Consider the following 25,664-nt stretch of genomic DNA (forward strand, 5'->3'; position numbering starts at 1 on the left):
TGGCTGTCAACATGAAATGAAATGCACGGCTGCGATTATAGCCTCATCTGTTTTATTAAGTCTATTTGTTGATTAGATTTTGTAGCTCAATAGATGCATCATTGTGGAACTAAATAGAAAAAAATGTGCTTTTAGAGCGAAAATGGTAAAAACTCTGGTAACGAGTACTGCAGATATCATTTACTGACTGACGACTTCCAGAGGGTGGTCGCTGACATGGTTTACTTTAACAGGCAAATGCTTCCATTTGTCATTGTTATGCTAAACACTACTTTGACATAGGGGAAATTGAATCAAGGAGCTTGTCAGCGGCATTCTTGCGGCTGTCTTGTCCTTATCATTGCCATCAGGCTGATCAGAAACACATTGAGCTCCCCACCAACAGAGGGTCAAAAAGTCATAAAACCCTTGGTAGGCAGACATTTCCTGAACACTACATCATCATGTTGGTTTTAAGCAGTGACGTAAAGTGTAAATAGGGAGTAATTAACATGTGAACTTCACTGGCAGTACTGTTGAAAATCTATTATTTACACTCAGTAATAATGGGAATTACAAGGTATAAGGAACCACAATACAAACTGGCATAGTTAATCAGAACTGCCTATGAGCAGAGGACACTAAGAAATTAGGAGACAACAGAAGTTTTTCTTTGGAGATCAGTTGCCCTCCCGTCACTTTCAGCCCAGTTCTTGTATCTGAACATTTTTAGACAAACTTTTTTTTTGTTTATTTGTTTAAGCCTCTGCAGTAAAAGCATTGAAAAGCACACAGTGGAACACAATTAGTCATGGATTGGCCTCTCCAGAACCAGGTCCTCAACATTATTGAAGCGGCAAGTGATAGAGAACAAAAGGCAAATAACATCCAAAAATGAGCTTTGAATATACTTCAAAAAGCCTGAAAAACTATTCCTGAAGACTAATTAAAGAAATTACAAGAAAGCTTACCTACGAGAGTTCAGGCTGTGCTGAAGAATAAAAGTGGTCATACCAAATATTGACATTCAAGCTTGTACAAAATCTGCTTTTTTTTTCTTATATGCTGTATTTCCATGTATTTTTGCACATATTTCATGAAATTGTATCCATTTCTCATTTTCAAGCAAAACAGAAAGAGTTGAAGGGTGGCTCAAAACTTCTGCACAGTACTGTATAACAAATAACAATACGAGTTAGGAAGCTAGAGTCAGTAAGAACTGAGACAGTGTGTTGAAAAGGAGGTTATATTTGACACGTGTATGTTTTTGGCCTACAACCTTAGTGTAAACAAAAGAAACATAAAAATCAAACGTAGGCATCATTAAAGGTTTGCTGGAAGCTGTTTATATTACAGATCCCACATACAAAAATTACTAAGTGGAGAATGGAAACAATAGAAAAAGTGAATTGAACTCAGTAAATATACTAATTAGTAATAACAACTCAAAGAAAATGAATGGAAAAAGTGGACAGCATGATGACAAGCTTAAAGTGAAAGAAAGGCAAGTAGATGTTCTGTATACGAAGCAAAGGTTACAAAAGAAGCCCAGAAAATTAAATGACAAAATGTGACTTCTGTAAAAATGTCAGCTTGTTCCTGAAAAAGTGATTTAGATAAGTCTGATTTTACCTTCTGCAATTTAATCCACTTTTTTCACCTGAGTAAATTAACTTTTTTTTTTTTAAATTCACATTAAATGTAAAGTGCAGGTAAGCAGACTTCAACTGCAGCTGCAGAGAAAACATCAAAGAAAATACAAAGTGATACAATCCAAGAAGAGATCATTAAGGGGAAAAAAAGTTCACATTATCATATAGAAAGCTGTAAAATGTGTCTTATTCTATGAAGCTAGTGCTCTGTCAAAGGCACGTCTTCTCTGTATACGTGTAATTACATGACAAATGAATACTGTCATTTCAAGATGTAAACTTGATCTGAGGGATTTTCATAACATCGCATACAGAATGAAAAAAAGGAATAAAGCTTAAATCTTGTTCTCATTGTCTCTGTCCGCGCTCCTGCTTGAAGGCTACGATAAACTTCCATGCTTCGACATAATGGGACAGGAGGATCTCTTCTGGGAAGAGCTCTTCCACATCGGCGGGAATGTCCATGTCTTTGCGCTCCATGTAAGACACCAGTGTGTCTTTCAAGCTTTAAAAGATGAAACAAGCAATTTGAATCAAATCTGCCACTGCTAGAGTAATGCAAATGACAACACAATGAATAAATGTGAATTTTTACCCCCAGTCAGGCCTGAAGGTATCAGTTGCATTTGGCTTTTTGAGGAACAGCACCAGGAACTCGTGCATCTCCAGGAGGAAAGTGTCAGCGCTGTTTTTAGAGAAGAAACCAATGAGCAGCCTGTGCTCGTCCTCACCCAGGGCCTGTTTGTACTTCTCTGAAACTCCTACAAACGGATCCTGATGAACACATAAAAAACACATGTATAGGCATATTGACAATAATAACTATTGAAACATCTGTACTAGATCACATCTATGCATAGAATAATACACCTCTGTGTCTGTGATGCTTACCCTCTTGAGGCGCAGCATGTTTTCTGATTTAAGTGAGGCCAGCAGCTGCCACAGTGCCACACAGTGTTTTAGGCAACACATGCCAAAGGCCTGTGGGCAAAACAATGTGAACGTGAGGCATAGAGAACATAAAGTAATTAAGATCTTACCAGATCTTAAACTCAATGCTCCTAACTAGCAACAAAATTAAGTTTCTTAAAGCACACTTGGCACATTTCTGTTCTGTATAAACAGTATCCACATAGTAGTCAGAAAGAAAGAGCAACAGTATAAAATAGCCGGCGTCTCAGATAGGCCAACCTTGAGGATGTGCTGAGCCATCTGGTTTCCCATCTGCAGCACCTCGTCCAGGTAGGAGGACAGCTGCATATGAGGCTCTCCCCCAGTCATTGCAAGGAAACCAAGGGCCACTTCCAGCATTGACAAAGCGTCACACACCTCACTGTAGGAGTGGAGCTCTCCAGCCACAGCAAAGAGAGTGAGAGTCTGAAGAGGCTCCTGTTGGCATACATCATAATGGCTGTTATCATCAGAAGCATGTACAGTATACACAATTTGTAATCTCTGATAAATAAATGATAAATCCCAGCATGTTACTACCTATCACAACTTACTTGTTTGACTTTTTCTTTTATGTCCTTGAGGATAATCTCGTAGTTGCGATCGTGTCTATTCACTAGTGTAGGAAGGCCCTGTGGATGAAGGACAAAGAGGGGGAAACTGTGCTTTAACAAACTGTGCTTTGAGTTGTCAACAAAGCTGCTTTGCTCCTGATTCTCATTGGCTCACATTGAGAGTGATGAGAGGCTTGCCCAGCAGGAAGCGTGAGATGATCTGCTGCTCGATCTTAGGCAAGTCATACTCGTGAAGGGTCTCCTGGCCCCGCTCGATGCTGTACTGGGTGTTGGACAGAACCAGCGGCATCACATCCCTCTCCAGCTCATAACGAATCACATGCAGGTCAGTCAGATCTGCAGGGCTTACTTTGTAGCTGAGAGAGGAATAAATAGAAAGATTACCCAGGAGACAGTGTCTCTATATTTTGGGATTCTACTACTCTGACACTCTTTTCAGTCTTCAGCTCTTTCCAGCTATACTTGAGATATCATAATGTTATTTTAATCCATATATATATCTTATAATTTTTGCAAACATGCCGCATGAAGTGTAGAACAAGTTCAGACACAGTCTTCTGAAAGCCAAAGCATACGCAAGTGAGAAAAATGTGGCATGAGCGCCCCCACCTGGTCTCCTCTCCAGTGTGCTTGTCCACACAGTATATAATGTCATTGTGCAGCGCTATTAGGTAGCTGACAAGAGCTGTAGAGCACAGGCCTGGGCCGTGTCGCCGTGGCAACAGCACCCTGAAGTCACTGTTGAGGTCCAGGTCATTCTGGCAGAACTCAGCCGGGATCTTAATCTCACCTGAAAACATTTTAAAATGACGTTAGAACGAGACGTTGGACAGGTCAGCGCTGGTGTAACAGTCCTGCTGGTTGCTTACCATTGGTTGCCAGCGATACTCTGAGCTGATTCCAGGTTGCCAGGAAGATTCTGATGTGTTTTTCGTACCAGGTTTCGAGTGAAACTGCATACAAAAAGAAATCAAATAATTAATCCCTAGTGTAAAGATGTCAGCCGCGCAGGAGACCCGCAGTTCACACGGTACAGAAAATTAGAACATCAACATCAGCGGCGTTCACGTGTGGAAGAGATTTTCCTCTTTATGAATAATCAATCATTGTCTCCGTCCAGGTTAAAACAACTCACTCCTTGGCAGGCAGGTTCTTAAATCACATTCTGCCAGCTATTTAACAATGACATTTCCGAGAACAGAGGTAATTAGGAGTTGCATGGAACTTTGTATCTCTTGTGCATGAGTCACGTAGTTAAAAAGGCTGAGAAGCACTGATGTAGACAGTTAAGTCAATACCTGCTTTCTGATTGCGGAGAAATTCAGCGATGCTGCCTTCCGTTAGCTCAGTGATGTTCAGAAACTTCTTCACTAGATCCCTCTGGAGTGCCAGGATTTCAGGAAGGTGCTTCACCAGTCGGATTTCTGCTTCCTAAAAATAAATAATCAGTAATATTAATAATAATAATGATAGTAGTATTGTCTTCAGATAAATTCCTGTTACGTACTCTTTGGGAAACTGTGGTTGAACTTTGTCTTGTAAGAGCTGCTTATTTGTATATGTTATATACATTTTTTCAATATAACCTTTTTTTGGCAAAAAAAAGAAAGAAAGAAAATAAATACAGGATCCATGGAAACAAAAACAAATAACGCAGTTACAAAAAGTACAGAAGCTATACTGACGGATATGGATTAAAAGCTCCGAAACAGATTAAACCCAATGCAGTCGATGAGGATCACTGACAGATTTTTTTTTCCTTTCTTCAACATTAGAATGCATTTTATGTTGTCATTTTCTCACCCTATGGAGGAATCTCCAGAGGACCGGCAAGGTGTCTTTGCCATCATTTTGCTCCACGATGTGGGTGAGGCTCAACAGAGACACTTTCTCCCTGCAGCTCCACACGGCAGAAACATGGATCAGAGATTTTGGAGGAAGTGAAGCCAAGAAGAGCTGAGGATCTCCAAATATGAGCTTCATGATTGGACTGGCAGAGATACGAGAGTCAGCCCGGATAAATGTGTTCACTTCCTTTAGCTGTCTATCCAAGTGCTGTGGAAGAGCAGGTGACATGTTATGTTATGCATAGACCTTGCATAAACATATGAGGCAATTTGTACTGTTCTGAGAAGAGAAAAAAAAAAAAAAAAGAGTAAAACTTTGAGTACCTTCAGATGTGGTGTGATAATGGCAGCGCTCATTTCAATTTCCCAGCCGTTTCGTGCTTCTTTGGTTGAGAGAAGATTGTCATACTGAACAGGCCCTGAAAGGAGAGTCAAGCCTATTAAAAACCTTTTACTATGACTATTCTCAGTCTTTACAAATCTATAGATATCTTTAAGCCAGAAATCCATGTATTGACTTAAAAGCTTAAATTTGTGGCCTCTAGACGGCACACTTTCTCTCTTCTATACTGGACAACTATTCAAAGTCCAATCGGATTGTTCTTCCATAATTATTCACACAGGACTTCACTGGTATGTTATATTTGTAGAGAGCTGCAGTATTAGTGTAGTTTTTACTTACATCTTTGCTGCTGGTGTGTCTCCAGGAGGCTGTTGATGACCAGGTGAACAGTGCTGATTGTGTCGTCTGTCCCCTTACCCAGACTTCTGATGAGGTGTTTCATGTCCTTTCTCAGATGAGCGAGTAGAAACTCTCCTGCGTCTCGGACTGGAGGTTTGATAATGGCAGAAATAGACTAGAAGGAAAAAAAAGCGGATGACTCTCCACCTTTCTTACTACAAACAATGGATTATAAACAGGCTTATAACATTATCTTGATGGAGATCACTTGGATAATTTGTTGTTGCTGAAAAACAGCACTTTCGAAAACTCCGTTCTGTTTGTGTTACCTGTGGGTGGCTGCAGGAACCAAGCAGCATGGCCATGTGAGTGAGCATGCGAATGATGGTGAAGGGAACGGGAGAAATGCTCTTGGTGTCCAGCATGTCTGGATTGTCTCTACGTCCAGGGTCGCCGAGGACGTGGCCTGTTTGAGTGCGGTCACCCCTGTCAGCAGACAATGAACAATAAATACTGATGAATATGTTTATTTTGCTACTTTCCTCTTTCCACTTGAATTCTGTAGGCCACTTACTGGACTTGCACAATGTGAAATCCTGGCACAGGTGCGTGGTTATTCCCTCCAATCACTGCACCACAATCTACACAATGACTTGTTTGCATGGGCTGGCCACACTAGAGGAATAGAAAGAGTTTCAAATAAATATGAAATGGATACCAGCAAAAATAGACTTTTTAAAAATGGATTATGAATCCAACTGAAGCTAACATACCTCACCAATGGTGCAGGGGTGACCATTTGGACAGTCTGTGTTAAAAGTATAAAACAATACAACAAAGGTGTTTAGCGTGTCACCTCATATCATCACATTAGAGGTTTTTTGTCTTTTTAATAATACTTACGATACCACTGTAATTGACCCATAGCTTGTTGAGCCACTGCTAACATGTCCTCCGGCATGGTGGGCAAGAAAGCCGCCTGTACCAACAGATCCATCCATTATATTTATTTTTGAAAAATATACCCAGGTTTTGATCACATACAACAGCTATTATACATACCTGCATGTTTGCAGGTGTCATAGCTAGCTGCTTCAGTGGAGCCAAGATCCCCTGGTTTCCACAGAGCAAGACAGCAGCTAAGTGAACAGCCAAGTCCACCGACACACACTGCGCACCAGAGACCCCGCAGCGAAGAGCCAAGGGCCCAATCTGGTTGGTTACCAGCGACAGGGCAAAGGCCTTCACCTGCGGGCTGGTAAGGAATTTTGATTTCTCGATGTAATTCATCAGGGCCTCCACTTGCTATTGGTAAAAATATACACACAAATAATTAAATACTGAATGAAGACAAACTGAAAACTATAACTTAAAATAAGATAAGATGATGTTATTTTATTTAGCCTAACTGAATTAGAAAACCTACTTCAGGCTTGGGATGGAAGCTTGCATTGGTTTCTCTGTAGAGAGTGGTGACTTCTCGATACAGTGCCAGGAGAAGATAAACTGTTTTCCACTGTGGTGGGCATTTGCACCGCTATAAAGACAAAGCAAAAGACCCACATCATTATGCACACAAATTCAGAATCCTGATTCTGAATTTCCACCAAGAAAGCGATGCAACATTACCTCGCAAGCCTCATCCAGTCCATCCAGTTTGGCTTCCATAACTACTTTTGCAACAGCATTTCTGATGGTCTTGTAATCTTCCCCACACACGAGATACTGATCTATTGGTGTGACTTCTTCATCCTGGGTAGCGTGAAATGAAAATGAATTATTTAGAATAAAACTTTGAGTTTATCTTCTTTATAAGCTGAAAATCAAACGGTTGCTAAGCGAACCTTTTGCTGAACTTCCTTAGGAAAGATCCAACTCATTTGATCCGATTTGAGGAGCTTCTTGACAAACTCTACTCCAAACTGACTGCACATCTTACGGATCAAATAGACCCGATACCAGTCATTTCTACTCCGCCTACACAAGTCCATCACACTGGTCAGGAAAGCTGTGCTTCCATTTTGGCCAACTTCTCGGGATCCTGGTAAAGAATAATGTTTTTGTAAAAAGGAGAACATTCCTGACACATGGCAGGAGTATGACAAACAATAAGAGTGTGTAACTTGTTAAAAATAAGCACCTGGAGCTCTCAGTTTTTCCACAAACATGCTCACTGCCATATCCAGGTCCATACGCACTCTGGCCACCTGCTGCAGGTACTCTACAGTGGCCGTTTCAGAAAGCTGATCACGAGACTGCAAGAAATCCGTCAAGAAGGCACTTTCATCCTGCAGACATGCCTGCTGGTCTGCAGTGGACCTAAACTGCATCCTTTCAAACATGGAATCCTAGAAAAATAAACATTTAAAAAGGCATTTTAATAAAATCCAAAATCAAATCCACATGCAGCTTGTGTGTTAACGCTTACCTCCAAGCAGTTAATGTACAAGGTGTAGAGCTCAGTTTTATCCATCTCCTCCAAGATGTTGCTCTGCTCAACTGCTGTCAGATGCTGCTGCAGGTACTTTTTAACATCATCAAAGCTTCAAAAACAGTCAAGGTTCAACACAAATTAGAAACTGCACTGTGCAGACATAATAAGACCTCATGCAATAACCAAAAAAAAGGGAGGAAAGAAAAAAGGACCTCACCTGTACTTCAGAAGAAGTTTGAGCACTACTGACCGCACCACCGGATTTTTATCCACAGAGTCGTCAAACGGAGAAAGCGCCTTTGTCAAAATCTGCTTTTTGCCTAAAAATACATAAATCTATTTAGAACTAACAAAACATATAGTTGTACAGTCGCACATGGATGTGTTTCACATAAATGGTGGAAAGAAAGTAATAGAGTACCTCTCAGAATTGGGACAGCGCTGGTCTCCACCATGAGAAATGACAGCAAATGAAGAATGACAGCTGAGCAGGGTGGAGAGTTGTCCTTGAAACACACAGTTGACACCAGGTCTATGAAGAAAGCATTGCACTTGTTCCTGAACTGGGTGTGTTGTTTGATGGGAATCCTACATGAAAGAAGATTTACAAAAGTCACACAGATGTCTTAAAGCACATCACAAAACACATCTAATCAAAAACAAGGTACTTAAACGCAACACAACTAAACAGCAGCAAAAGGCAGACCAAAAAATTTTGTATTGTGTGGGAAGAATTGAATGATATCTTTGTTCATTACACATGAGAGGTTGGCCTTATTCACATATAGTTACCAACCTTATATCATCTGAGGGAACCAAGGGGAAGTCATCGTTAACTGGCTGCATGCAGAAAGGACAGTACATCTGTCCGGGCACCAACCACGTTTTGATACAGGCTACACAGTAGATGTGTTCACATGGCAGGCAGAGCGGGTCCTGGGGGTCTCCCATACACACTGGGCACAGTGTAAGACCAAACCTGGGAAAAAAACCCCAAAAAAACCAAAACAATTATAACATTTATAAACAATTATAAATTCTGATGTTCAGTAGTGAAATATTACTATTTAAAGCTATGATATGAAACTGAAATGAGACAGCCCTCCTCCTGCAGTGCTTCCTTCTATATTCTAAGCCCCTAGATCAGGGGTCCCCAATCCTAGTCCACGAGGGCCGGTGTCCCTGCAGGTTTTAAATCTCACCCTGGGTCAATACACCTGAATCACATGATTAGTTCATTACCAGGCCTCTGGAGAACTTCAAGACATGTTGAGAAGGTAATTTATCCATTTAAATCAGCTGTGATGGATCAAGGACACATCTAAAACCTGCAGGGACACCGGCCCTCATGGACTGGGATTGGGGACCCCTGCCCTAGATGCTAAAATAGGTCAATATAACAATAAATTGTTAAAAATAGTATCTTAGCTCCCAGCAAGAAAAAAAATGCTTATTTTTGGCTATTTAAGTTTCATTTCAGTTCATTCGTACCTTCTACAACCTTCTTAAAGCAACCAAATACAATGCTAAATGTGCCCAGAAGCGCTAAAGTACAGGATGAGAGATTCTGTTAACATGCAACATGTATAAAGATCAATGTTTACCTGAAGATGCGTTCGATGGCTCCATCTTTGCAGATTTTGAGCAAACGAATTACTGCCTCGAACGTCTCCTGAGTTTTGAGGTCTGAGTTTTTTTCCAGTATCTTGAATGGAGAGCAGAGACGATACATGTTTATTATGGGTGAAGAAAAGATTGTGGTTATCGTGAAGAACGCTTTATGGTAATTATCTGTACTGTGAAAATGTTTGTTAATACAAAGAACCCAGACGCACCTGGCCAAGCCGCCCGGTGTTCTCCAAAACTAAAGGAGACAGTTTCTTCTCCAGCTCCTCTATTCCCAGCAACATGTGCTCCACAAACAGAGACAGAGAAAATATCCGATTCCATCCAGCTCTAAAAGACATAAAACAAATAACCTTTATTTGTTTGTGGTTACCTAAAGACAAACTAAAAACCTCAGACTTGTGATCATTTGGATATTTAGACATTTTTTCTTTAAGCTTTACTTACTGGACTCTCTTGGCGATTATCTTGCTTCTCTCTCCATAACGTCTCACGCTGTCCTCTGAGCAGATTAACTCAATAGCAACCTGGATTTTTTTCACCTGCCTGAGCCAGGCTTGTCTTTGGGCATCTGTGTTCAAGTCTATGGGCTCCAGGTACTCCACACACGCAAACCCAGCATACACATCGAGTACCTTGGAGACAGGAGAACAAAACCAAAAAGAAATAATTACAAAACCCAAAACAAAATTTAAAAAAATAGAAGACTGTTGATGAGAAATTCAAAATCCTTCAAAGAAACAGAAAATAAAAACACTATGTAAATAAGGATTACCAGTTCAATTCCGTTTCTGGCATTAGGATTCATCAGGAGGTTTTGGGTCAACTGAGGTACAATGCACATCACTCTGCAGAGGTTCTGGAGCCGGTTTTTGAACTCATGATATGCAGCATGGACCCACGGAAGAGATGTCACTGCTTCAGTGTCACTGAGCTGCAACCGCAGTTCGTTGACACAAGAATTCAAAGCACCACACAGGAGCTAGAAAAATAAATAACATGCATTAGTCTATACTGTCACACACAATCTCACCACCATCAAATAAAAACAAAACAAAACAAAAAACCTGGAGATCTTCCTGAGAAGTGACATTCATTGTCATGGAGATGAAATCCTGAAGGTAGCGCTGGAAAAACTCAACCTGCATCTCTGGGTCTGCTTTTGCTATGTAGCGGCCGAGCGGGGTCTTCCAAAAGAACTTAACAAACTCTTTCTGAGTTTGCCCTGGAAGACATATGAATTTAATGTAAAAACAAAACAAACTAATAAACCAAAAACACAACATCACTATATAAATTATAAAGTGGCTAAAACAAACTACTACCTTCATGTTGAAGTGCATGAACCCAGAGCTCTTCCAGGTAGTCCTTAATCCTCCAGCTGAATGGCATGCTGCAGCTCATGTTCTTATCTTGGGCAATGTAGTGCTGTACAAGGATCGTTCTCGTCTCAGAACTGTAAGCAGTTTAAAAAAGCAAAGTGAACATCAGAAATCTTTAGGTACAAGAATGCACCTTTTTTAAACAAAACAATTATTACACATTATTACATGCACAATAATTACATTATTAACAACACTTACGCATGGTCTAGTGTTAGGTGTGAGATTTCCAGCAGCTTTTCATTGCCAAAGATATCTAACCACAGCTTCTTAACAGATTCATCACAGCGGGTATCAAGCAGGAGGTCCATGTTTTGGTCACGGTCTATGAGTGAAACTAGATGCGCCAAGAGGGGGACGACCACAGCCTGAACACGCTTCCATAAGGTGTGCCTGTCATGAATGGAGAATAAAGGAGTTTACATTGGTTTTCAAATAAATATAAGAAAATAAATACTGTATATTAAACTGCATATTACACAAGACCGAACCACTCACCTAAAGGTGCCTCCTTCTTGCAAGGCATCGATGTTTGAGGCCTCCTTGAGGACCCAGTTGCTCTTGATGGATGAGAAAGTGTTGCCATCATGAGTCACCAACAATGAGTGAAGATGCCGCTTCACCACTTGTAGAAATTCACCTGACAAATTCAGATAGAATAATTAGCATTAGCAAAAGCAAAAAACCAAAAAAGCAACAACAAGTACTGAAAAAAGTTTTGTTACTACCTGTTATTTCATCATTATCACTCAGGAGTGCCAGAAGGATCTCTACTCTCAGAGTACTGCGGAGGCCACTTTCCACCTGGTCCCTCAGCATGGCTACTGCACTCTGCACACAGCTCCTCAGCAGTGCTGTAGTGTCCACAACACTTTCCCAGGTCTGCAGAAGAAGAACACACTAATTAAAATCTAGTGTTAAGATTAATCCCCAATAAAATAACATGTCATTCATGTAAGAAAACAATATGATGACCATGCAGAGATTTATAGACTTACATTTTCCTCCTGCACAGTTTCCTCCTGTTCACTCTCAGTGTACATGTCATCAGTCTCCATGGCTTTAACAAAAATTTTGTAATTTAATACACAATACTGTAAAGTGATGAATATATATGGAGACAACAACATAATTTTATATAAATGATTTATCATTAACTAACCTTCAGGCTGAGGTGCCTTTGTTTCAAACATTTGACTGATTGTCATATTTTGCAAAGTTTTGATGTCGGAAACAATGTCTTTAGAGCGTCTGAGGTCATCAATATGAACTGATCTCCAGGGGCCTGTGAATATTAACATGTCTCAGCTTATTGTCCACTCTTTACACGACATAAATAAAAAATATAGCCCATGTTGTATAAGCCTCACCGCCATGAAAGCCAATGTAAGAAGTCCCTCCTTCCATTCTTGGCAGTCTGGTGATGAAGTACACAAACACCTTTCTACCTGTGTTCTCCTGGGTTATCTTATTGATTTCATTAATCGACGAATACCTGGAAATGAACGACAAACGTTAATATGGCCAAACCACACGGTAGCTAAAAGCCCACGAAAAGGAAGTGTTGGACCTACTTTGCAGATGCAATGAGGTTGGCGCTGAGACTGGCTTCATCAAAATCACTCTGGATGATGAGGACCCTGTTGCTGCTGCTTTTATTCTCAGCTGTGAGGAAGTTCCTACAAGAAGACAAGGGCATGCTTTGTACACTGTAACATCCAGTTATTCTCATGCAATATTTGCTTCTAAGCATATTCTAAAAATGTTCAAAATGTGTCGATAGATTAAAACAATCACTATAATCTGTAAATGCAGTGACTGAGGGATAAGTCTCATTAGTTAGTAATATGTTTACATTACTAGATATGACAACTAGTCCATGACTGTTCTTACTAGTATATGTGTTTCACAACTTTGTTTCTATTGTACTTTACTGTGTGAATGTAAAAAGAGTAAAATTATACATTCCCTAGATAAACAAACCTTATCTTCTTCAAGAAGGAGTGCTCCGTGTCAAACTGCTGGAGTGAGAGAAGCTCAACACTGTGCAACATCCTCTCCAATGGTTCGAGGTCAAAAGCAGTCAAAAGTCTGGAGAATGTTGTCACCTATAGTGTAAAATTACAATTAGACCGTATGTTTTTGTGTTTGTGTGTATATAAAATTGTCACCTTTAGTTACCTCTGTGAAGAAGGAACAAGAATGGGCCTCCTGCCTTGTGTGAGCAAGTATGTAGTCAGCCAAACAGCTGTTATTCTGCTCTTCAAAGTACATCCTGGCTAGATATTCACTTTCCACTTTTGGAAGGGCTGTACTGTCCAACCTCACCACAGAGTCTGGTGTAGCACATTTGAGCAGTATGAGTTTAGCCTCGTCGAGCATTCTCCTGTCAGAATCTGAGATTTCTAAACTGTCCTTCTGGTTCTCTATTACTTGGAGAACTACAGAAGCACATGTGTCTGAGTGGTAGCCAATGAATACGTCTGGGGGTTTGTACTTGTATGTCTGAGCTGCCGCTGCATGTTGGCTGCTGAGAGTTACAAAAAGCTGGACCCATTTCTCCAGTTCCTCCACCATCCTCTTCTGCTCGGCTTTCAGAACAGTCTGGATGTCCAGGTAGTGCTTCTCCAGCCTGTTAATGAGAGGTATTGGGAACTGTTTGTAGACCACTTCTTTTTCCTCAATGACGATTAGGCGGAAGTCTTTGTGAACCCTGCATTTTACACGATGGGTTCCCAGTCCAAGGTCCACATATTTCTGCCCTCCCAAGCAGACATAGTATTGGTTGAGGGCATCATAGAGACTTTCATAGAGGTTCTGCAAGTTTAAGAGCACAACCGTTTGTCCTGTTTCCATGCATATCTTTACTCTGTTGATGTTGCGACAGATTTGGGTATACTCTTGGTCTTTTGGGAAGCTGGAACCAAAGATAATTTCTGGTTGACCACTTTCTGAAAAGAAGGATTGCTGCAGGATCTGCAGGGCTGCATAGTTTTTAGTTAGCACCAGGAGGTATCGACATTCTTCTTCCTGTCCAACTGCTTCAATGTTTTCTCTCACAAACTCAATGGTACTGATGTTCTCTAGGTTTGGTGTAATCCCCAGTCTCTTGGTGAAGACAGTAACTGGATCTACATTATCCTTGCCACTGAAATTTCTCAGCACTGCTTTGACAGTTTCCTCTGGTGTGGGCTTTCGCTGAGAAGCCTTGGCAACTGCAAAGATCATCTTTATCAAGCTGTAGTAGTCACGTAAGCCAAAAAAACCTTTGCCTTGTTTGCGGCAGATTTTCAAGTAGGCTCTTGCAAAGGGTTGGAAGAAATCCCTGACCTTCTCCAGAACCACTGCATCAGAGGAGCAGATTCCTTTAGCGCTTTCAATAAGTTCCCTCTGGTCAGGGTCCCCACGGGACACAAAAATGCCTCGGTTCATCTTTGCAGGGTCCAGCGCCCAGTTGGAGATTCCAATAAATCCAACCTTTTTGTGTGGTAGTGGCTCATCATCAATGCATCCCTCCTCCAGCAATGGATGAAGAGTTTTCAGTGGCATTTTTGGAGAGTCCTCTGCAAGCCCGATCTCATCAAGAACCACAACTGAGATATACTCATCCAGGTTTTTTCCTTCCTGAAAGCGTCCACATTGCTTAAATGTATTAATGATGCCTTCTGGTGTTGAGTGAGGGCTACACTGGAAGGACACCAAGTGGATCTGTTTGAGCTTTTTGTACAGATCAGAATGAGCAGCTTGTCCCTGCATTGCATCTGCCACCAGAGTTTTAGACAGAGATTTTGAACTTCCAGGTTTGCCCACGAGGAAGAGAGGGATTCTCAGTTCAATGCAGAGAACCATCATGAAGACGTTCTCTTTCAGGGCACTATTTCTTGCAATTGTATCCCCCATTGGCACACCACTCAAAAGTAAATCCTGCATGAGTGAGATTTCCTGCATCACCTTTGATGGATTGTATAATGTTGGAAGACTTTTGCTGATTTTCTGCCTGTATTTATCCTTATTTTCTAAACAGGCATGATAGCACACTCCAATGGCCATGACTAGAGACCAGAGAACAGGGTCTCGGTTCTCAGGCCCTTTTTGATGCCTTTCATCCTGCTCAACATTTCTCTCATTCTCAATTTTTTTAAGCTCTGCAAAAAACATTTCGTGGTTGTCATGGAACCAAACAAAAGCTTGCATGCAACGTTCAACATCTCTCAGGCTGACGAAGCTGCATTCATCATTTCTCGCACGCATGTACTTCTGTGAAGATGAAAGTACATCAGTGATCCACTTGATATAACATTCATCAATGGCTTTTTTTTCAGCAACTCTTTGTACAATCTGCTGGATGTATATTTTCTCTGTGTGATCATTTAACTGCCCGAAGTCCCATACCAGGGGAATCATGCTTGGTGGCAGTGCTTGAACTCTATACACCAACTGGCGGAGAGGAATAGATCCAAGTTTTTCATCCGTCTCTTCAGCTCGAACTCGATACCCAAGGCCTGCAGATTCCAACCTTTGAATCATCTCATCTGTGTGTTTTCGGTAAGGATTGCATGCAGCAATAATCTGCAACCCAGTGTTGGCTGTCAGACTTTCCCCCTTTACAGTCTTATCACAGAGGACCTCCTTAATACTGCTGATGGCCTCTGTAGTGTTGGCCTCATCAAAAAACAGAACGGAGTCGAACCCATAGTCGAGTTTGTTGATCGAAGCAATGTCTTCTGCTTCTCTCACTTTGGTGTAGATCATCTCTGAAGTTGTCCCTCCATGCACCTTGACAAGTTTCATGTTCTCAGTGGCCACTCCACTCCTCCGGAGTTCACAAAGGAATTTGATGAGCCTTGTTTTACCACACCCCGTTTCTCCCATGATAATGACAGGGATGCCGCATCTGAACCGCATGTGGATTGCAAGCATCTTCAATATGTTGTCAGTTGTAAGCTCATAAGTTTCATCTGGATCAAGAGGCCACTGGATACCAAGAACACTACAGATTCGCTCTATTTTCTCTGCTCTTGGAAGGCGATCAAAGTCAATGTTGAAAGGGACTCTTTGCAGCCTTAGGCCTTCATACAATGCCCTTGTCATAACATTTCTTTTAATCACCCTGTTAGAGGTTGGGTCAATGGCATCGACAAAGTTCTGCTCATTGAGCTGAAGATGGAAACCAATAAAGGTCATGGACACATGGTCATCATTAAAGAATATGTATGGATGTGGTTCTGTTTCCCATCTTTTCCTGATAAGAAAAGGAGCCAGGTCTTCATCTCTGACACCAGCCAGATCGATTTTCAGCCTGCCAGGACTCTGGTCAGAAATGCTGAGTGATGGAGAGGCAAAATCCTTTGCCATCAGAATCATGAAATCTACCACAAAGGTTTTGAATCCAGTTAGCGTGTCCCCAGTGAAAGTGACATCACAAAAAACAGACGTCTCACAGTCTTTCAGCTGAAGGTTGAGGAACCATGCAAAATTTCTTAGTTCAGCCCAGGATGGATCCATTATGCCGCAAAACATGAGAAGCATCTGAAGACATTCAACATGTGTCCCCTCAACACCATTATAAGTGAATACATCTAGATTGATGTGGTTATGAAACCGCGTGAGATACTGGTATGGTCTCTGAAAAGCCTCGCTCCTGAATTCTTCATCATCCATCAGTGGGTCATCATTGCTCACAATGGTGGGATCTTCTTGCTTCCTCATCTCTAGCATTAATACCTCTTTGGGTGGCCGGCAGAAAATATTTGGGAACACATCAATGAATGAGCTTTTGATTTTTTGAGTCTATACAAAAAGAAAAGAAAAACACAACTCAAGGTAAAGAACAGCTTGAAATCAGATAACAAATCATGAATGTTTGTGTTCATAAAAACGTACCTGAAGTGAAACATTTCTGCACGACTTCACAGTGGGCTCCAAAATCTCTACAAGGTACAGTTGCTTGTTATTGCACTTCCACATCTTTCCCTCTGAGTCCAGCAAGTATCGCAAAATCAACAGTTTGAAGAGGAACTCGTGCAGGCCTTTCTGGACCTTTTCCAAAACAAACACAGTCATTTCACATTTTATGTAAGCTGCAAAGACATGTCATATTGAAAAGGTTACATTACGTTAAACAATCCATTGATTGCCCATTACCGATGATGTGACGTCAAAATGGAACACAGTCAGTTCTTTCCTTCTAGGGGCGTCCAACAGTGATTGAAGGATGACATTCTCATCAACATTAGGTTCAATCAGGCGAATGCATTTGATCATTGATGATTTTTTGGTTGATCTCTTCAGCTTTTCATACAGCCTCCTGATGTAAAGCGATTTTCCTGCAATTTCAAAAGATCACATGGCACGTGTGAATTTTGATATATAACATTTTAACCATTAGTAATAGTAAATAGCACCTATACATACCAACACCAGCCCGTGTGGCTGAAATGACACCAACACAGAGTCTGTCCTTAAACGCAGCTGCGGCGCTGCACTCATCTGCTGGGACGGCATAGTGCTTTTGCAGGTAACTCTGGATTCTTGCCAAAGGTTCCTGTGGAACCATGTGCAATCTGTACTGGCTGAAGGCTGATGGAAGGTAGGTATGTTCTCTTTCTGAGCTGCAAATGATAACAAGTCTATAATCTTTCCTACTCTGCATTTTCATTCGCTGAAAAAAGTTCTCAGCTTTAGAGCTCACATCATAAGGGAGGAGATCTCCATACAGTAAACAGTATATCTTCTGTCCTCTGTAGCCTGTGCTGAGACAGCGTCTGAGGAATAGCTCCACCTGTTCGTATGGTGTCGTGGAGTTGCATAAGAGGACTTCATCATACGTGGGAAGTGTCTCATTTTCACTGCTCATGTAAATGGAAATGCAAGATGACAACACCTCATCATGTGGGCAAACAATGAGGTTTGGGTTTCCAACAGCCAGACCTCTGGGAACATGCCTGTTTATGAAATTCCCTGTGTCATCGTCAGAAATGTCTTCTTCTTGACTCTCGTTGTGTTTGTTGGCCAGGATATCCAACAGTCTTCCAAGATTTTTTATATCAAGAATGTTGGGGAGAAAATTTCTCATGTCTTTCATATAAGCATTCCATATGTGATCAAATTTTGGTAAACCCTTTGCTTGTTCTACAAGACTTCCCAGAGGACCCAATTGGCTGGTGAAGTCTGGGTCTTCCCCCTCACTGCTTTGCACCACAACAAAGGTCTGAAACTCAATGTCCTCATTTTGCTCTTCTGGTTTTTTGAGGATTTCATACTGAAGTTCATGCCAAACTTCCCTCAAATCTGAGTAAGTGCAGTTTGGCTTGATGAAAGAGAGCATCATGAGAACCTGGTCTTCTACATTGGTAACATTTTGCAATGTCAGCTTGTTGCATAAGTAGACAATCTGTTCAGCTGTGTAGTAGTTAAGATAGTAATGCTGGGATCTCTGTTTGTCTACAAAATCCATCCAAAAGTCAAGACATTTCTCCATTTTCTTGCAAAGTTCAGGAAGCTTATCTTCTATGCTGCCCTCCACAATGACACTGATAACACTGTTCAAGTTGAAATCCATCAAAATACTGGGTGCCTGACTTTTTGAACAACAGTTGATTTGCACTTCCCAGTGCCTGAACAGTGGATTCCCAGCAGTGTAAAGAGCAATGAATGCCTCAGCTAGTCTTTGAACACTGGCAAAAACCTGAAAAACAGAAACTCAGAGTCAGCTGCAAATAAATAAGTTCAAAAAGCATACAAAGTTACACCAGTTTCATTGTTGAATCAGTTTCTCTGTCAAGCATGAGTCTATGATCATATAGCTGTGCATTTATGGTGTAGTAAATAGCTCTTCTTCTTTTTATAAATTTAGAATGTAATGCACTAAAGGTTTGAAATGGTAGTACATCCCAAAATTGACCTATACATCACCACATTTTTATCAAATAAATCTTAAGAGAGTTATCTGGATTTTTTGGACATATCTTCACATGTACTGTAAATTGTAGGACCTAATTTTAATAGGTCTATATCATCTTTTGACATTAGCTTTTGACATTATGGATTATTGAGCATTATTGATGATGTAGATAATTTTATCAATTTAAAATACTATTTACAAAATATATTATTTGAATTATCTAAATTCTTGGAATCTCAGATACCGAAAAGGAAAATATTGCAACGTACCTCTGCAAAATAATCAACTTCACATTGCCCTTGATCCCCTTTCCCAGACATGAGCATGAGTTTATTCTGCAGCTCCCTCAAGTCCTCAAGGGAATAGCAGCGCATCTGCTGACCATCATCATGCTCCTCTGGAATCTGCAGCTTCAGGGCAGTGTCAAGACTCAACTAGATCAGGGAAGAAGAAAAAAGAAATTCTCATGCATATTTTTGGAGACTCTTTGTCTCACATCTTTGTCTAACATGTGTGCTGTACTGATCTAGGGATGCAATCAACTTTCATTGCATTATTTACCTTTTTTACATTTTGTGCATTGATCAGGTAGATACCCTTGTTATTGATGGTTGATGCTAAGGAGAGGGATGACAGTTCCACTGATCCATGACTGTCCTTCACAGTCTTCAACCAGTCCAAATGACGTGCACTGTCCCGCTGTAAGAAAAGATACTCTTCATAATTGTGCTGTGTTTCAGTTTCCCTTTCATGAGATTAGCCTTTACCCCAATAACCCCACTGTAAGACACTAACATTCATATCAAAGCCTTCATGGCCATCCTGATCATATTTTTGCTTTAAGTGTTTGGAGGGATCTTACCAGTTTTTTGGGTAGGTTGCTGTCATTCTCCAAAGCCCTCCAGAGCTTCTTGAGCACTTCTCTGAAGGCTTTAAAACCAGAGTCTGGTTTGAGCTCATAAAGCAATGAAGAGTAGCCAAGAACTGCATCATGGAAGCACGCAACACGATCCACGTCCATATCATTCTCTCCCGCAGAGATAGAAGCCAGGTCAACAAACACTTTTAACTCATTGATATCTGCAAAATACATTTAAATAGACAGAAATATGGTGGTGGTTAGTGGTTGGTGACATTGATTTATATCAGGACTGTTCTGAATTTGAAGCTGCTCGTAGGCTGGAGCCTTTCTATGTTGAGTTTGCATGTTCTCCCAGTGATTGTGTGAATATTCTCTGGGTCTTCCAGCCTCCTGCCACAGGCCATGAACATGCATGGTAGGTTAACTGGTGATCTTAAACTGGTATGGATGTAAATGTGAGCATATAGGGTTGTCTAACCTGCATACCTGCTTCCTGCAACACAATCCTGGTAACCTTGGTGTTGTGCAACCAATTTTTTCCTTGGTGACTTTAGAGAACCAGTCTAATTTCGAGAGGTTTCTAACTGTACGTAGCATTACAAAGTGTAAGATGGAGTCATTGCCATAAGAAAATGAAGCATATGTGCAGTCCATTAATTTATTTCTTGCAGTAGACACTCCCATAGTTGCTGATGTAAGTAGTTACAAAGGAAATTAAAAAAAAATGTTCAGCTTGGTAGACCTCAGCCATGCTCCAATGGATATTGCAGCATAGCTGTAGTAGTGTGCAATGGATAGACATTAACAAGAAAATGCATAACTACACTTACCTTCAAGGGCATCCTTCACCCATGTCACAAAGTGTCCCCTTAGTTCCAGTTCCTGCAGACACAGCCTGCGGGGCTCGGTTATGTCCACTAGAACAGTCTTTGCCTGCATCAGCTCATTGTCAATCCGGCTGAGTGGCTCTTTCTGAAAGTCTATATGGTTCTGAGCGGTGGGGAGACAGGAAAACTAGAGTTACGTTCTAACCATGGAAATATGATCAGAGACACTCTTCACAGGGAGCCTTAAATTAAAAAGTACTAAACTGTTTAAAATGAAGTAAAACAAAGAATTGTGCTGTTATGTTCCATCTATTATTGATATCCATCATTAAATACAATAACTCAAAGCTTGTGTGGAACGCAAAATAGCTTTTTAGATTGATAATTTTTCATACACAAAGCCACTTACAACTTCTGTGAGTGTCTCCAGAACTCTGAAGTCACCTTGAAGACCAAGTGTCTCTTTGACTTTCATGATTACTTGAGCTGAAGTCACAGCGAGATGAAGTTCGTGGTACTGCTCGATCTGTTGAACCCTGCTGTTGATCCATTGTTTGTCCCTTGATTTATTCATTCTGCACATGATGTCAAGGTCTTTTGCAAGATCTTCATACTTGCCCTTGAAAGCTTTAAAAAACTGGTTAACCTCTTCAAGCCTTATAGTGCCGTCCTTCAGGCGAGTGTAGAGATCTTCATAATGGTTGTAGCAATCTATGAAAATGTCATCATGTATCATTTGTAGTGTTGCCCTAATGTCCGCTACCCGATGCTCATCAGGATTGTCTTCCATTTCTTCAGTGGCCAGGAACTTGGCTTGTTTGTCCCAACACATTTTGAAGACAATACTGTCGCTGAATGTGTATAAATCCTCTGCCATGTTTCTAATTTCTTCGTCCAGATTGAAGAAGGTGACAATACCAGTTATTGGGGAGGGCATCTGGTCAAACTGATGAACCTCCATGAAATAGTCCAAAGGTGTGGTCATAATGTTGACTTGTTGGTTTCTTTCCAGTTCAGCAACATCAACTATTATGTAATTGGATATAGATGTTAATAATTTGTTGCAACAGACAAACTGACTAGTGACACAAACTCAGTCAACATACCTGTCATGTGTTCCTCAAGTTGATGGCTCTTAGTTAAGAGAACATCAACAAGCTCCTTTTCATGATATACAGCTTTTACTTCATCTTCTCGGCACTTCAACAGCCTCTTCATTTTGTCATGATCCTTGTATTGCCCATTCTCAGAGAGGCAGTCTGTTAGTATCAAGTCAAAAACACAAACAACTCAATTTTATAATTACTATTAGGTCAGAGTAAACTATTAAAATCTAAATACAACTCAAGACATCTTTGCTGAAAAATGTACAATTCTTACCGATCTTCAGCAGTTCTAAGAAGGCATCTCGCCTTTCCAAAATGATCTTCAGCAGGCTGATCTTAATGTTTCCCTGAACTAGTTGATTTTTCATGGCTGTAAATGAGGATATCCCTATTGCAATTCTGTCCTTTGCATCTTGAGAGAGCTCCTCAATCAGCTTTTCATCTGCTCCTGCAGTGGCAAAATTACCAGGTGAATGTTTTATCTTAAACCACAGCAGCGATTTTAACTTTTGGCACCAACTCGTAAACCGAGGCCTGGTTACCTACTGTGGGGTGCTTTCTGTTTTTTTAATACATTATGATTATCATTATTATTATTATTATTACAAAAGTGGCATTTATCGGTTTCTGTTTGGTCTGTGCAATGTTTAACGCTTCAGTGTTATTCTTAGACAATACCGTGGAGCTGAAAAATGTCTTTGGCAGCAGTCCAGGAGAGTAGGTGCCGAAGGACAACTTCTTCATCTTGGTGGTATCTTCCTTGACTATCCCTTGGCCAGGATTTTTGGATAATGGCAGACATGAGTTTCCCAAATTTTGAGTTGAACTTAAACCTCCCAAACAGTTTGTCCTCATTCTTGGTCTGCATATAACATAGAATCAAAAATTGAATTCTGTCTTGATTCAGATTTGAATCAATTTTATTGTGACATAAAGAAATTGTGTTTTTTGTCGTCTCATATTTAACTCATGGGATTGATATTGTTTTTAAATATAGTCAATAGTGAAAATCACCAATACATCTAAGTTTTAAAAGAAAATAAGAAGACTTCATACCTGGCACAAATATGTAACAGCCTCAAGAGCACACCTTTCAATACTAGCTGCAACGTGTGGATGGGAATCACTAAGGTCCTCTATGTTGATGCAGTAGTATTCAACTTGATCCAGGGCAGATTCCTAAAAGCACATTTTCACATAAATCTGTTGAATCTTAAAGAAACAAATCCCTAACTGCCCAATCTCCAAAATGTATCTCACCTACCTGTTTATATTTGCCCTCAAAATCCATGGTGAGTGTTTGCCTCCACTCTTTTGTGCATTCTTCATCTTTGAAGTGGATGGAGATTACGTTATTCCACATCTGTAAAACACAACCAGCTGAAACTTTTTTTTCTGCACTCTCTACAACAATGGGGTTAGAGTATTTTTCTTTATATTTAGTTTTTTCTTTTTAGACCATAAACAAAACTGCTCACTTCAATCTCCTCTGTTGCCTTAAGTTGGCGTAATGATAACAGACTCCTGGTGAGCAAACCCTGTTTAAAGGACCGACTGATCCATCCTCTCATTATGGTCATCGCCTGTGTGGTTACCATGCCTTTCACATACTGTTGCTTTTCATCTCCTTCTTGGGTCTCCTAAATGTGAATCATTAGATTATGAAGGTCTACTGTCTGCCAAACTAAAACCATGAGTTATAAGATGTGTGCACGTTGCATACCTGTTGCTTGTTACATTGAACAAAGTTTGACACTGACGCAACCAGATTCATGCATGCCACAGGAATATCAGGATAGTTCTGGGTAACTGAAGATGGTTTGACTCCTCTGCAGATTTTCTCTAACAGTTTCACTGCTGTTGCCAGGCACTCTCTCCTGTAAGACTCTGTAAAGTAACTATGATAAACAAAAACACAAAGTTTAGAACATCAGTACTTCCATATATTTCCCTCTACATGGACACACTTAGTTACAGAACACACAACACCTGATATAAACAGCATTCAGAGGAACATTCACATTGCCTATGTCATAACTTATATCATAACCATAAACTTAAGCCTACACTAAATTACAAGCTTTGCAATACAGAACAACATGTAAATCCATTTAAGAGGCAGACATTTTTTACAATTCCAACAAGTGTCTACAGACTTCATGTCCATACTTTTTAATTATAAACTGTAAATTACCTGTATTTTTCCTCAATGAGAAGCACCAGGATATGTGAGAGTGTGTCAGATACAGCCTAAAAACAGAAAACCATCAATACTAATTATTTTATTAACCTGGGTGATAAAAAATTGCTCAATTGTCATGGACAGTTGTCACCTGGGCATATTCCACCAAAAAAAAAGAAAAAAAAAAGCTATGAGGTCCAGAATCTACACAAAGTGATTATTTTACATCCCTGTTTCTTTAATTCCACTTACCTGCATGGTGCTGAAGGTGATTTCCTGAGGAGCCTTATTGAAGAAGACATGAAGCACGTCCAGAAGCTCAGCCTTAAGTTCAGTACTACACTCTATCAGTTCATCAAGTGACATCAGGTACAAGCAGGATCGAACTAAGAGCGCGTCCACCTCCATTAAGTGGCTGTGATTTTTCATCACCTTTACTAGCGCCCTGAAACATAAGCAAACAAAGATTACCCAGTAACAGAGAACCATTAGTTCCAGATAAATGTAAATGTTCTGGAAGATGTGCAACAGTATGTCGGCAAAGGAACAGGGAATCACACCTCTTGTCTTGACTGTTCATGTATGCCGAGGTGCTTAAATCAAGGCCTCCCAAACCTGCCCAAGATGGGCCATACTTCAAGTTTCCAGATGTTGGTGCTTCAAAAGGCTTTGAAGTGCCTTTAAGGAGGTGGAGAAGTGGCAGTACCATAATCCATCGAGGCATCCCCCATCTTTTCACATTGTTTATCAGATTCACCAACGTTTCTGGCAAACTATGAGAAAATTATTTGAACATATGAACAGAAAATTAAAGTAAATGGGGGCAGTAAAGTTAATACTTTTAAATTAGCAGAACGTATGATACCAAGATTATTGAAAAAGATTAGGTAAGTACCTGAGAATAGACACATCTTGAGAAAATTCTGCCCAGTACTGAAGGAAGTTATCCTTCTCTAGTTTGGGTAAACACAGCGCAGTACAAAGCTGATTGAGCTCAGAATTCTCGAGTCTGATTCGATACTGTCTCCATACATAAACCATGACTGCCGCAGCTCTTAAGGGGTCCTGAATGTAATGGCTCTTACGATCTCCATCCTTTAGCAGTTGAGGAATTACATCTGCTAGCATGAATTCTTTAAGCAACCTCTTTACCTAAGAATGTATAACAGCCAAAAGTAGGGTAAGTTGCAGTGGCCATACAATACATGTGTTTTTTCAGACCTTGTACACAGAGATTGTGAACTTACATCTTCTTCCCCATATTGTAGGGAGTACCATTTCTTTTCTTTTTCTTCATACACAAAGGGTTCCCCATAAACCTGCATGAACTGATTGAGCTGGATCATAAAACTTCGTAAATTGGTAGCAGTCCAGCTCCTCAGGAGGTCAAATATGGTTTCCAACATTATGTTTCCTGCAATTTCTCTGCCTTGAATCAGATTCTTTCTTTGATCAGGCCATAATGCATCCTTAATACGTTTGAGCATGCTTTTCGAAGGCTCGGCACAAATGATGTCATCATATTGATGCCAGTCCCCTTAAAAAAAAGAAAAAAAAAAAAAAAGATAAAACACACATTTAACTGTAAGGCAAATACAACAAAATACAGTGAAGCCATTAGCCAATAAAAACAAAGCTAGCTACATGAAAGTTATA

The 25,664-nt window shown here is 40.4% G+C and overlaps 1 protein-coding gene across 1 annotated transcript in view; it reads right to left on the reverse strand.

Annotated features, from left to right (window-relative positions):
* Positions 1-1,209: 1,209 nt before the first annotated feature.
* The window catches only part of rnf213a (ring finger protein 213a), a 32,742-nt gene continuing 8,287 nt past the window's right edge, over positions 1,210-25,664 (reverse strand). Inside the window, exons 8-67 of the mRNA XM_063471894.1 lie at positions 25,256-25,545; positions 24,904-25,160; positions 24,569-24,781; positions 24,261-24,453; positions 24,021-24,076; positions 23,550-23,724; positions 23,305-23,466; positions 23,091-23,189; positions 22,883-23,005; positions 22,505-22,688; positions 22,101-22,274; positions 21,827-21,979; positions 21,130-21,746; positions 20,724-20,883; positions 19,894-20,111; positions 19,593-19,730; positions 19,301-19,465; positions 17,543-18,815; positions 17,273-17,454; positions 17,012-17,167; positions 13,310-16,918; positions 13,112-13,236; positions 12,703-12,807; positions 12,499-12,623; positions 12,291-12,413; positions 12,127-12,188; positions 11,857-12,010; positions 11,627-11,768; positions 11,330-11,521; positions 11,072-11,202; positions 10,814-10,971; positions 10,522-10,728; positions 10,194-10,381; positions 9,956-10,076; positions 9,725-9,825; positions 8,917-9,099; positions 8,542-8,708; positions 8,338-8,440; positions 8,115-8,229; positions 7,827-8,034; positions 7,531-7,727; positions 7,316-7,438; positions 7,113-7,223; positions 6,749-6,991; positions 6,590-6,665; positions 6,460-6,494; positions 6,261-6,361; positions 6,016-6,172; positions 5,687-5,861; positions 5,329-5,423; positions 4,961-5,212; positions 4,456-4,588; positions 4,027-4,110; positions 3,767-3,947; positions 3,312-3,513; positions 3,137-3,214; positions 2,823-3,020; positions 2,523-2,612; positions 2,227-2,405; positions 1,210-2,136 (exon numbers count right to left, since the gene is read on the reverse strand). Of these exons, the coding sequence (XP_063327964.1) occupies positions 1,980-2,136; positions 2,227-2,405; positions 2,523-2,612; positions 2,823-3,020; positions 3,137-3,214; positions 3,312-3,513; positions 3,767-3,947; positions 4,027-4,110; positions 4,456-4,588; positions 4,961-5,212; positions 5,329-5,423; positions 5,687-5,861; positions 6,016-6,172; positions 6,261-6,361; positions 6,460-6,494; positions 6,590-6,665; positions 6,749-6,991; positions 7,113-7,223; positions 7,316-7,438; positions 7,531-7,727; positions 7,827-8,034; positions 8,115-8,229; positions 8,338-8,440; positions 8,542-8,708; positions 8,917-9,099; positions 9,725-9,825; positions 9,956-10,076; positions 10,194-10,381; positions 10,522-10,728; positions 10,814-10,971; positions 11,072-11,202; positions 11,330-11,521; positions 11,627-11,768; positions 11,857-12,010; positions 12,127-12,188; positions 12,291-12,413; positions 12,499-12,623; positions 12,703-12,807; positions 13,112-13,236; positions 13,310-16,918; positions 17,012-17,167; positions 17,273-17,454; positions 17,543-18,815; positions 19,301-19,465; positions 19,593-19,730; positions 19,894-20,111; positions 20,724-20,883; positions 21,130-21,746; positions 21,827-21,979; positions 22,101-22,274; positions 22,505-22,688; positions 22,883-23,005; positions 23,091-23,189; positions 23,305-23,466; positions 23,550-23,724; positions 24,021-24,076; positions 24,261-24,453; positions 24,569-24,781; positions 24,904-25,160; positions 25,256-25,545 (14,174 nt within the window). The 3' untranslated portion in view covers positions 1,210-1,979. The remainder of the gene's footprint in view (positions 2,137-2,226; positions 2,406-2,522; positions 2,613-2,822; positions 3,021-3,136; positions 3,215-3,311; positions 3,514-3,766; positions 3,948-4,026; positions 4,111-4,455; positions 4,589-4,960; positions 5,213-5,328; positions 5,424-5,686; positions 5,862-6,015; positions 6,173-6,260; positions 6,362-6,459; positions 6,495-6,589; positions 6,666-6,748; positions 6,992-7,112; positions 7,224-7,315; positions 7,439-7,530; positions 7,728-7,826; positions 8,035-8,114; positions 8,230-8,337; positions 8,441-8,541; positions 8,709-8,916; positions 9,100-9,724; positions 9,826-9,955; positions 10,077-10,193; positions 10,382-10,521; positions 10,729-10,813; positions 10,972-11,071; positions 11,203-11,329; positions 11,522-11,626; positions 11,769-11,856; positions 12,011-12,126; positions 12,189-12,290; positions 12,414-12,498; positions 12,624-12,702; positions 12,808-13,111; positions 13,237-13,309; positions 16,919-17,011; positions 17,168-17,272; positions 17,455-17,542; positions 18,816-19,300; positions 19,466-19,592; positions 19,731-19,893; positions 20,112-20,723; positions 20,884-21,129; positions 21,747-21,826; positions 21,980-22,100; positions 22,275-22,504; positions 22,689-22,882; positions 23,006-23,090; positions 23,190-23,304; positions 23,467-23,549; positions 23,725-24,020; positions 24,077-24,260; positions 24,454-24,568; positions 24,782-24,903; positions 25,161-25,255; positions 25,546-25,664) is intronic.

Source organism: Pelmatolapia mariae, linkage group LG4 (assembly GCF_036321145.2).
Source record: "Pelmatolapia mariae isolate MD_Pm_ZW linkage group LG4, Pm_UMD_F_2, whole genome shotgun sequence".
Classification (NCBI taxonomy): Eukaryota; Metazoa; Chordata; class Actinopteri; order Cichliformes; family Cichlidae; genus Pelmatolapia; species Pelmatolapia mariae.